General features: G+C 46.1%; 1 protein-coding gene across 2 annotated transcripts in view; it reads left to right on the forward strand.

Moving 5' to 3' along the window:
- Positions 1-12,675, forward strand: part of vangl1 (VANGL planar cell polarity protein 1) — a 36,002-nt gene that overhangs the window by 5,016 nt on the left and 18,311 nt on the right. For both annotated transcript variants that reach the window (XM_079581838.1, XM_079581837.1), the window contains exons 2-3: positions 3,437-3,696; positions 9,473-9,599. In XM_079581838.1, the coding sequence (XP_079437964.1) occupies positions 3,626-3,696; positions 9,473-9,599 (198 nt within the window). In that variant the 5' untranslated portion in view covers positions 3,437-3,625. The remainder of the gene's footprint in view (positions 1-3,436; positions 3,697-9,472; positions 9,600-12,675) is intronic.

The following is a 12,675-nucleotide window of genomic DNA, read 5'->3' on the forward strand; positions in this document are numbered from 1 at the left end:
TGTATGCTATTTTCTGGTTGCAATGTTTAGCACAACTACTGTATTAAAGTGCATCCCTTCCACAAAATTCAACCTTCGATTGTTGCTCCAAATATTTATTTTCAGCGTTGTTTGTCATGTTTCTCGTGGCTCTAACTTGTACTCAGAGATTAAAGCACTTCTTTGCGCTCTTGTGGAGGGATATTTGCTTTCTCAGTTTGGATGTTTACCGTTTGCTTGGCTCAGTGCGAGTGAAGATGCTGTAGTTGTCACACCTGCTCGCTTGTGCCTGGGTACAGAGATTCTTGTTTTACGTCTTGTCACAGACTTGCCAAAAAATGTTATTGCGTTTGCTCTTCTCCCCCTCAACAAAACAAGGCAACTTTTTTTTTTTTTAATCAAGCGGCATGTTATGTCTTTGAATTTGAAGTTGGGTGACTTGGCCCCTCGTGCGGTATTCGGCGTGATATAATTTCACAGCCCTCTTCCCTCGCCGAGCTGCCAGCATTTGCCAGGACAAACAGACATGCCGGCCGCTCAGCAGGGGTCTTGGATTACCGCAAAAAAGCTGCTCGGGCTCCCCTCTCATTTGCACGCGGGGATTCCTGTTTCACATGTCTCCAGAAAAGAGCTTCTCGTAAGTGGTCCCTCTTCAAGACAAGGGAAAACATGCAGAGCCCACAAAGTAAGACGGTTTGGGACTCGAACCCTTGGGGCCTGGTTTATTGCCTCATTGAGGAGGGACTAAATCAATGAGCATTTAACCTGGCTGCCCTTCCTGACTCCTCACTGCACTGCGCCTGAACCGGGAGCGTGCACTTGTCTAACCCATTAATCTGCTATTTAGCCATGTGCCTTTGCTCCTAAGAGGATTAGCCCAGGTGATGGAAACACGTCTTAGCAGCCAATATTATAACGCAATAGTTGTAAGCTTACAGAATATCCACGCCGAGGTTAAGAAGTAATTGGTAACCTTAACAATGGCTCATTAAAGTCCTATGTGCCACCTTCAGTTAGGCTAATAACCCAGTAACAACCGCCCAAGAGGTGACTTCCTGTTTTGATCCAGCACGCCAAAATAAAAGCACACAGCTCGTCTCATTGATTAGTTCAGCAGGTACTTGCAACATTACAAGAATAATTTAAGTCTGTTAATAGTTAGGCAGAAAGAAAGTTGAACTCATGAACTGCTGAACTAATGAACAAGATGGTGCTTTTATTTTGGTGTGCTGGATCGAAACAGGAAGTCGCTTCTTAAGCATTGTTATGATTTGGAGTCAATCAAACAGTATCTCCTTCCATAGATCGACTCAGACTTTGACATTCTCTGTAAAGGTCCTGGCCAAGCAGCAAAATTGTTATGAGATTTAAAATTACTGCCTGTTTTACTGTGTTCTTTACAGCTGGTGTTTTCTGTCTATTTCAGGAAAATGAAAGATCGGGAAGGAGATTGTAAAAAGTCTGTTATTGTGACGCAAAAAATGTGTTAATCGAGGCAAGACCAGATTAGTTTGAGTGCCTTTCCTAACAGTTTATGCAATCGCACGTCTTATGTTATACTCCTACACTTCCCTAAATCACTGCTTCCGACTTGCCCGATCGCTGCCTTTATCCGAAACTCCCAAACCCTGCTGGTTTTCGGTGGGGACATGCCGCTCCACGTCGAGTCCCTCGTAAAAAAGCGTCTCAGCTCGGCATTGCAGCTGGCTGGTGGTGAGAACTTGTCAGGGGAAGGATTTGTCACCAGGCGAGCGTCGGTGATTCAAGCGTTCAAAATGATCAGGAGAACGGGCCCATCCAAAAATGCAGTTGCACAACCTTCAAAGGCGCTTGTTACTGTCACGCTAACATGCACACAAACAGAGCTGCGAGATTGAATCGTAGTCGAATGGAAATTACAACTTAAATGGTCACAATTACACAAAGCTTCTCGAGTGGAGTTTGCAGCCTATAGGCCAGTGTGACACCTCATTTGAAAGACTTTTCGTTTTGTTTTCGTGTCTTTTTCGTCACTTTTTTGTTGTGTTTTCATAGTTTTTTTCTTCACTTTTTAATCATGTTTTTTGCAGCTTGTTTGTCACTATTTTGTCTGTCCCCATGAGGTCTTATTGTGTATAAAAGCTACCACCTTATCCACATGTGCGACACCTCACCCACAACTGCTCAGCGCTCACAACAACTAGGTCACAGTGCGGAGGGTATTTTTGGAGCCAGTGATTTGTGTTTCCCTCCCCGTGGCAGATAAAGGGCTGGGGGAACTTCTGGGGAAGGGTGAGCCGCAGGAAACCGGGGGATTGTGTCTTTGTGGGATTTCTCACCACCGTTAAGGACATGGGCATAAATCAGAAATGTTTCTTTTGTCCTTTTGCAGCCTGTCTTTGGTATTTGGTGTTTGAAGAGTGTTATCTGAATGGCAGTACTGTCGGATTTAGGGCTTTGGCTTTCTGAGTTACCTTTTAACTACCTGTGCAGTGCCGTTTTCCCCCGGCCTGGAGCGCTTGGCCTGTGCAGGTGCATTACTAAGCTGTAGTGGCATTTACGACCTGGTATAGGTACCCTGTCTAAATTTATGCTTTAATCTCGCAAGCATTGGCCCGAATTTCTCTTTTATTTATTCAAACGACGCTTCCCTGGACCCACCTTTATTATTTTTCATCCATATCAAACCAAAAGCGCTCAATAAGTGACCTGATACGAAGCCTTTAATGCAGTCTAAGCCCTGTACCAGCAAAGAGGAATGTACACGCGCCTGTGTGGCTTTGGTTCAGACTGCCTATAGCACTTTATGGGATATTGATCTTACAAGATGAAAAAAGCAGCTCAGTTTGATGAGACAAGAAATAAGTTTATGTTTCAAATAATGCATAAACCTACATCACCTTATTTTGTGGAAATACCAGTAAAATAAGGACGCCTTGTTTATGTGCTTCTTCTTATGCCGAACTTCCCAAATGTCGCTCTCAAACCGCCGTCGCCTCCATCTCCTTGATGCGTTCCTGTGAACAAGCCTCTTTCATCTCAGGTTGTGTCTCTCTGCGCGTGTCGTCTCAAAGCTCGTCAGTGTCAGCCCTAAATTGTTTGCCGTGCGCTACAGCGTTGAGGCCGCTCCGCAACAACAGTTGTCAGGCGTTTTTGGGAATAACACCAAATTGCTGTTTCATGGCAGCAGTTTCTTTTATCTGCTACACTCAGCTGGAATATGAACCTCCTGAGAGTAGGGGAGAGCTGTCACTGTGCACTTTGGAGGCTGAAGATAGGGTTTAATGCAGCTGCAGCTAAAGAAAGGGACTTTTTAAGACGAAATTAGAGCGCGTATGAAAATAGTGAATATGTTACACAGTCTCACTTAATTAAAAGTATTGATTTCTGTACTTTTTGTACCAGTGTATCAGTTTGTTTCCCAGACATTTCTCCTGAATTCTCCGTTTGTCCCTGTGCCCCCCCCCCCCTCCTGCAGGTGGATGTTTCCTCACCGGGCGCCCCCTCGGTCCCTTTCAAGCCTGACTGCTGACAGCTCTCCACCTTTGCCTGTCTCCTGAGTATTGATCTCCCCAATCTGGACAAGATCAGCGCACACGGTCCCGGCGCGTCAGCCAGCGGTCGGGCTGAGCACCTGGGCCCCCTGCCCAGGCAGGACAGTGTCACCATGGACACCGAGTCCACATACTCGGGCTACTCCTACTATTCGGGCCGCTCCCGAGGCTCACATAGGCATGGGTAAGTCACCAGTGCACTTCCATCCATTCAGCAAACTTTGTTTTCATGTTGAAAGATGTGATTCTTCTGAGAGTGTAGCTTCACTATAATTGGTCAAATATAGCTGTCTCTTTCTTAAAGCATAACTAAGTAACTCATGCCCCTAGAAATACTACACTGACAGAAAAGACAAAGGGAGAAAGGGATATTGTACATCCAATTACACAATGGAGATCATTTTTTTTACTCAAACTTGGCTGTAAATACTGTTTAAGTGGCGCTAGCTTTGCCCGTTAGCCTATTAGCTTCTTCTTCGTGATTCCATTAGTGTGTATTGGTGGCTCCAACCTAGAGGCAGGAAAGCTGCAATTGTGGTTTTCCGGCCAGAGACACCAGGGGGAGAGGAAAGACATGAGAGGCGTGGGTAGGAAAAGTAAATGACCTGCACACGCACCCACACCGACTTCAGACTTTGATTTATCCTATTACACAATAAAGGAAGCTTGACTTTTTCCTCTTTTCCAAATAAAATGACACTCTCTCTGCCCTGTCCTGTGCCTTCCTGCCCTCTGGCTCTGCCCCACATGTCATCCTGCCCTCTGCTCCTCCTCTCGTGTATCTCGTGTGTGTGTGTGTGTCTGTCGGTGGCGGCGCGGGGGCATTAGCCTGTCAGCGCTCAAATGGCCTCAGGAAGGCCAGCAGAGACAGGTGCTGGGGAGGCCCGGCTGACTGATGGCTCAGCGGATACGTGGAGCGCCTCTCCTCCGAAGCCACCTGTTGCAACTTCAGATCTTTGGCTTCCCTGAAGGACCTCTGGAAACACGAGAGCGCAAAGCATACATGCTTCTCTCCGGCCTCGCTTCTCTTAAGTCTCTTTGTATGGCTTCGCTTTCACTCCTTATCTCTCGCCTCGTACCTCTTCCTCCTTCGCTTCCCCATCTCACCCTCTCCTCCGCTCCCGCACTGCCCCATGTGTCCATTGTGATGCAGCCAATGCCCTTCTCTGGTTCGTTCTTGACCCTCTCCTCCCCCCCCCCTCGTAAAAAAAAAAAAAAAAAGGATTCACCCGCTCTGCCGCTCTCACATTCCCCTGGAGAAAGAATGTGCCCCCGTGGCTCGCAGCGACACGAAGTTCGATCGTCCACGCTTGGATTCGACACAGCGGAGAGGTCAGCCCGAGAAGTGTCCGCGATCGGTGACACGGCCGTACAGCGCCCCTCGGCCCCGGCGCTCATCTCCCGTTCCTTCGGCTTTTCAAACCCGTGCGAGAATATCGAAGGCGACATATGGGCTTCCCTGCCAGGCAATTTCTCTGCTCTTGGCGCTCCTTGTCTAACCGAGCCAAAGCCACCAGCTGGGCTCTAATTTGATAAACAAAAGCAAATTGTTGCCTTTGAAACCCCTCGCGCATCCATTTCTGAAGGTAATCTCCTCACACTGCGGGGTGCCACGCGTGAAGCTGTTCTGCATCGCTGTGGTCTAATTACACTAATGCCCGGGATAGCGACTGTGGACTGACACTTGTGGGCATACATTCTATTACAACACCCTGTCAGCTAAGCCATGGGAGTGAATTTGATTTTCGGGCCTATTTTACAGAAAAATTACATTTATTTTACATTTGAGCGGTGTATGGTTTCATTTGCGCATTTTTCAGTAAGTCCCTGCATTCAGTCTCTCACTTTCCCGCACCTTTTCACTCTCAAAACTCCATTTGCACGTAATCCAATAAACAGACTCCTTCCTGAAACTCTTCCTGCCCGTGGTCCTCGTCTTCATGCAGATTATCATGTAGATATCACTGTTTTAAGCAGGGTAAGCAGTTTTCATCGCTAAATTAACCAATTAGGCGCATTGAGTTGCCTTGTGTACGAAATGCGCGGTATAAATAAAGTTGCCATGAGCACCACTGCAGGTGTCGTACAATGTTGTGGTTTTTTCCTTGTCCGTGAGAGTAAATACTACGCTGACAGAAAAGACAAAGGGAGAGAAGGATAGTGTACATCCAATTACACAATGAAGATCATTTTTTTTCACTCAAAAGTGGTGCTAGCCCGCAGTTAGCTTTGCCCGTTAGCCTGCTAGCTTCTTCTTCGTGATTCCATTAGTGTCTATTGGTGATTCCCCCCCAGAGGCAGTAAAGTTGCAATTGTGGTTTTCTGGCCAGAGACACCAGGGGACAAGTTACTACAGCTTAAAAACTCAAGTCTCTAGAAAATGTAGATACAAAATACCACCTGTAGTTGTTGCAGGGATCGAGAAAGATCCAGTATAGACATGATGTAGGTTGGGGTGCACGCATGGCCTGTTAAACAATCAAACCTCTTCTCCGTGCTAGCTATTAAGATAAAAAGATAATAATAAAAAGGCATATTCAGCACAAAAAGACAAATCAGATCACAGGTTTCCCCTACATTATGCTCATGACAAATTCCCATGGTTCCTCTCCTCGGTGCCGCGTTGAACAATGCCCCCTGCACATTATTATGTTGAAGCAAAACCTGCTGATCACACCTCTTTCCTTTGTTTGCATGGAGTATAATTTCCCTGTGACTGTCACCAACTGTGGCGAAGCAAAACAGTAATCGTCAAGGAGCCAGTTGTTGGCGTAATTGCGGTGTGAGTGAAGAGCTCTCCTCATTCATTTTTCATCCACAATCCAGAGCGGTATAATGAACCATGAGTTGGAGTATGTTAAGTATTTCATTACTGCATGGCCTCTGGAGAACACGGGGCATTCGGGGATAAAATAACACGCTGCCATTGGTTTATCTCAGTCATCGCGTTGGGAAATGTGCAGGCTTCAAGTCTTTTATATCCTAAGCTCTGAATGTGAAAATTGTTTTACACGGAGCATTCCGCATTACCAATTCCTAATGTGTAAAATTGCTTCTTCTGATTGGTGGAACCTCAATTATGCGGCAGCAGCTGACAGTGTTTGCCCAAATTCATGGCAAATCTGCATACCATTAGGACTGGCTTTTTGGGTCAGTGAATTCATGAGGATTTTTCTTAGAGTTTGCCTCAAAATCTACCACAGCCGAGTTTCTGTGACATTTTTGCAGCAAAGGATTCATTTTAATGTGGCACATAATGTTAGTGTTTCATTATCCCTTTGTACCAGCTGTGTAGTTTGTGCAGGTGCAGGGATGGCTTTGGAGGTGGCACTGGAAGTTACTCGAATATTGACACAAACATCACACCTGCAGGTCCTTGTCGTCTTCTGGCTTGGCTCGCCTCTTCATTTGACTTAGTTTGAAAAGTCTTTGGAGAGTGTTTTGTTCCTCGGTTTTGACTTAAATTCAAGTCGACCCATTTGGCCGTAGATCTGATTGCGAAGTGCTTTTGGCCCCGTGTTTGCACGCCGCTCTGTGCTCGGTGTCACACAGGTGTGGTGGCCGGCCCGCTAAGCCAGAGAGGGAACAAATTGGTCCGCCGACAGTTTGGCGTGCCCCCGTAGTTGGCTTCGCTTTGCTGCTGCCACCCTGCCTCCTCTTCCTCTCTGTGAGGTGGAGAATGCGATCACAGACGCTCATTCTCAGGTGTTAGATGGAAATGCGGCTTCCAGAGTGTAATTGGCACAGTTCTGTCTGGACTCGCCAGGTATCTGTGCCCTCGCAGGACCCGCGCTCCTCCCCGCTCCTCTGCGCAGCCGGCTCCCCCTCTCAGGGCTCCAAGCTGGAAGTCAAATTCCATTAATCAAATCATAGCGGCGCACAGGCCTGGAATACCAACAAGGCTGCGCATGGTAATGAGCGGGAAGGATGTGGGCGAGGAGGAGAGGTGTGTGGGGGAACCCGTGGCCCGGGAGCGCGCCGCTGAAGGGCGACAGGGGAGTCTGTTTGGGGGAGGGGCTGGACACAGAGAGCGATCTGTTCAAACTTCTGCTGAGCACCACTGCTCTGCTCCCAGTGCACATCCAGCACACCGCATTAGTCTGCACCGCTCTCTTTCACACTTAGTCCGAGAGTCATCACATTTGCAACTTCTGCTGGCACTTCTGCGCGCGTGTGTCACAGCACAACCAGGTGTTGCACTCTGCATTGGGCAACCGCCGTGAATAATAATTTCATTGGCCCACCACTTTACTGCCCGTGGAAAGAATTCGAATGCTATTGTAGTTTGCGCCCCAGCCCTTGACTATTGCTTGAAATGCAACAGTCGGCCTCTCCGTCTTGACCTAGTGCGGCTGCAGAGCTGTTTATGATTCCACTCATGGCTGAGACGAAGGATCACGTCTTTCTGAGTCTCGCCGCTCCTGTTCTCACCACCATCTCTGCCAATTAATCCTCAGACAACAGTTGAGTGGTAATTGCTCCCCCTGGAATCACCAGAGCCGCCTTAATGACATCTGAAGCAGTAATCCGAAATGTAATCTGCGATATACTCAAAATCCTGGGCCATGAGATACGTCAATCTATGGATGCATAATCAAAATCGTTATTTAAATCAGAAAAAAACACCAAATCAGCCCCATTTACTGTATAGTATATAACAACCGGACTTGATTTACAGAGAACACATTACCTGCTTTGAAATCCCGGCAAAAGGAAGCGTGCGAGCAAACGACGGAAACAGCCACGTTAACTCCCTTTATTCAAAACACTAGGATCCAATACCCGTCTATTATGCGGCCTTCCATCACATCGTTTCCCACATTACCACAGGGCAGGATATCCTGTACATTATAGTCTATGAAGGGAGTGAGAAAGCAATCAATAGGCAATCTGACAGTGTTATTTATGTTTGCGGCGTTCCTGTCACATTGTCTGCTGCCGCTATTTACTCAGGCCTGCAAGGAACGGTGGCAAAAAGCTTGTTGTGTAATTAAGTTTGGAGGTTTGTGCTTGAACAACGTACAAAAGAAGTAATAGAGGGGATTATTAATTTAAAGACAGCAGGTTTGTCAATTAGCGTTTAGCAGAAATTAGTCTTGCCTTCATTTATCCTTGAACAAATGTGTGTCTCAAACAAATAAGCAGTTTATTGTACAACTGTTGTCGAGCATAGAAGCCTCTAATGCCTTAACAAAAGGCATTATACTGTGAAATGTTCTTGTTATGAAGGACATGCAGCGGAGGGCAGGGATGAGGGATTAGCCGTAGCCGTTGTAATGTAATGTAGCCACTGTCGGGGCACTGTGCCATGCAGAGACCCGGCGCTTCCCTCCGCACACCGGATTACAGGGCTGTAAGTGCACGAGGTCCCCCCCTCTAATGGAGCTCATATGTAGGAGAGCGGGGCCTCGCTGAGAAAGCCGTGCCGAGGGTGAGCAGAGGAGGGTGGATCGAATGGAGGGGGGGGGATTATGTGGGCCAGAGTTCACGTGAGCTTGGTACGTCCATTCACTGTAAGGCCGGGGTTTCATTTGTCCACATTCACAGAGGAAGGAGTGCTGGACTTATCTAAAAACAACAGAAGTTAATGACTTGAGACTGTCTATGCTTAATCAAGTATTGTTTCTTATGCCATCATCACAGAAATGCAGTAGCAACAAGAGCTGAGAGCCCCTAACATCTGCAAGACTCAATATGCTCATTCTTCTAATAAGGCTGCCACTCACATCTGTTATTCTGTCAATTAAGCATCGCTTGCTGGAGTAGTCAGTCATGCCAATTAGTGAAATCAAGAGTGTGACTTTTTAAGACATATATCTGCAAACTTGTACAGCTATAGTACTGCCAGTGTGTTCATTTACAGATGTATGATGTGACACAGTATTGAAAAAGACATTTATACTGTAGAAGCCACATCTTTACACAAGACTAACAAGTTATGTTTTTGGATTTTTTCCCAGGGAGAGAAGTCGTGACCGACACAAATCCCGCAGTAAGGACAGCCGCTCTGAAAAGTCGGTCACCATCAACACGCCGCCGGCCGAACCGCTGCTGGGGGACTCCTCTGTCCGAGGGGAACCAGTCCAGGTGAGCCTCATTCGGGCTTCGGATCCCACACAATCGCCCCCTCTGTCAGCAAACCTCTTTATTTCCCGCTGGGAGAGAGCAGAGGCCGATTCCTACCGGATTTGGAGCAGGGGAGATTTATCAACCACTGGTCAAAATGAGGGAGGGAAATAATTGTGTTTAGTGCCTTGGCAAGCCATCTGGTATTTGGGGGCAGAGGGCAGGACTTTAGCAGCGGTCTGGGCTCTTTTCTGCTATTTATAAAGCCGCAGCAGTTCTTCAAACCAACCATCCTGGGCTTAATGATTCCTTTACAGTTTTACAGAAAATTAAATTGACCAAAATGGAGATATGAATTAGTGTGAAAATAGCTGGTGCTGCATCAAACATAGATTAAAATTTAAAGCCATAGTCTGTAATACTTCACACAATACAGAATGCATTAGGTTCTTTTCCAAATTGTGAGTGTCATGCAGACTGCCATGTTTGTTTTGAGTTTTACGAGAGTTTCGACTTTTCTCTTGAGACATAGCAACATATAACTTGTAATACAGGGAAAAAGGGTATTTTGGAAGGGTGACAGATCAGAGCAGACTTTACTGTAAAGTTAACTGTCCCCAAAGACACGCATGGACCCACGCAACGCTCCTCTCTTTTTATCATAGAACCTGGAAAGCTCTGCTGTGTGGCTTTCAAGAAACGGTCACAATATGTGTTTTCGGTAAATAAATAAATAAATAAATAAATAATGGAATAGAAGTGCACGGTAAGACACTGCTTTGTCTTAGTCAGGAGTATGGCAGTTCTCTGTCTCGTTTCTGGATCATGTTGCACCGATAGAGGACAGGTTTGCTTGTTGACAGCAAGTTTAAACATGACGTGACAATAATAACTGGTGATGACTGGTAATTTGTTTTCCTAAATCCAAAAATTGCATTCAATCTTCCCATTGACTTTCAATCTCTGCTGTCGGTTGAGTTTTGTGTTGTACTCCCAGTTTCACTTGTTTATCACTGTCTTTTTATACAGTTTTCAAGTCTGCCATCCATTTATGAGCAACAGGCCGCCTCATTTTGATGCAGTCTGATGTGACGTGTTGTTGCGACGATGAGGAATTGATTTACTGCCCTGTCTGGCGGCTGGCGAGTGTTAAATAAGACATTCCATAAATAAGAATAGAGACGTTGGAGCGTCTTGACTCACACAGGCCTAACCCAACTCCCTCAGCCAAAAGTGTCTGGCTCCTCAACCTTCATCAAGACCTTGGCTTAAACTCACCGAAGGGAGAACAGAACTCTCGTCATATGCTGCAAGTGACCTAGTTGGCACTTACTTAAGCTTCTGGCGAAAGTAGTTAGCATTGTCCACGTGCTATGGGTGTTTTTGTTCTAATTGATGAGATCAGCAAGATAAAATTGCAAAGAAATCGGAATTAGTTTGCCAGCTCATTTTGCTTTTCTTTCACACATTAATGCTCCTGGATGCGTTCGATCCGATGGAGACTCGTTCTTCATGTTGTGTTCCTTCCTGCCGTGGCTTGCTGTGGCGCTGCTGCCGTCTGGGCGGGACTGTTTGTGTTTTAGCGTGAGTAATCGGGACCACGGCGGAGTGAGAGAGAGCTTAACCCGTGCGTGTGTGAGTGAGTGGAGCACATGCATGTGGCGCTCCGCGGCTGCGTCAGCCTGTGTGTCGGGGCTTAATCACAGAGAGCGGGCTGACGGAGCCGGGCAGCGCTCCAGGCAGGGATGTCCTGACGCTGCCAAACGTCAGACTTTCCCATCGACGAGTTTGAGATATGACTAACTTGAGTGGGATAGAACGGTTCTTCACACCAGTGCGCCTGCAGATAATGCCTTTCCTTCTTTCTTGTTATGATATTCTAAAAGTAGTTTAAATTCAGTATAAGTGAGCTCTTTTTGAAAACAGCTACATCGGACATTGATAAATCTTTTCTATCTCGAATCGATTCCATACTTTGCCTGACAGCTGCTGTAAATTATCAGCCATAAACCACTTTTCCGTTCCAGTTTTCGTGAGTCATTAACAAACTGAGCAAACAGAGTTCACTCTATTGACAACCCTTTTCCTCGCTACCGTAAATTATGTGCTACAAGAGCCGAGGTGCATTTTTTTCCAGTTGCATTGGATACAAATTACTAAGCCAAGCCCAGTTTCTGCTCGATATAACCCTGTGATTGCCATTGATTGCTTTTTATGTTTCACAGAAGGTTTTTGGATTCTGTAAACCAGCCAAAAGCTGCAGGCGGGTTACTCATCTGTTAATGTGAACACTTACTGAACAGCGCTTCTCGACACGGACTAGCATGCTGTTAGCAGACAGTGACGACCCACCTCTGCTTTGTAAACATAGACTGCTGTTAAATTATACGGGTTTGTCCAGTTCCTATAGTTTGCAAAAATATCTAGTTGCAATTTTCACGCCAAGCACTGCCATAATAGCAATTAGATCACCACATTTTTGAACAGACGGAGATGGAGATATTATGTTTTGTTTGCAAAGAATCTTGTACCACATAAAAACTATTTGCCAGGTGGTTGCTCTGGAGACGGGAGGTTTGGCTTTGGACCATTTCAGCCGGGGCGAGCGTGGCATGCCAAGGCGGCAGCTCTCACGTGTGGCGCTGGCATTGTGTTAAGTGTCAGAGAGAAGAAATGTGATACGTTTAAGCCCGAGCGCATTCTCCGAGCATTAGCGCCTCAGTTTTGCCGAAAAGAGAAAGTGCAGTGTAGTTTATCTTTAGAAGGTGCTAACGCTTGTGTTATTTTGACAATTATTTTTAGGTACGGCTTCTATTCCTGTCCGTCTTTTCGTCACTTTGTCTCACTGCCATTTGACAAGTCATTTGCTCAATATTCATGCGGTTAAGTTGATACTGTGTTTAATGCCTTGCCAAGACATCATTCACTGTCAAGTTTAACCGCAACCCACTTTGTAAAGCGGCAAGTAATTAAAAAAGACCTTATTTTACATGTTTTCGTGATCTCGTACCTCCTTTATGCACTGCTAGATAGACATCCAGTCTCCATGTTGGATTTTGACATGTTTTACCAAACCTTTTTTACTTTTTTCAAAGTC

This window comes from Gobius niger (genome assembly GCF_951799975.1).
Source record: "Gobius niger genome assembly, chromosome: 23".
NCBI classification, from domain to species: Eukaryota; Metazoa; Chordata; class Actinopteri; order Gobiiformes; family Gobiidae; genus Gobius; species Gobius niger.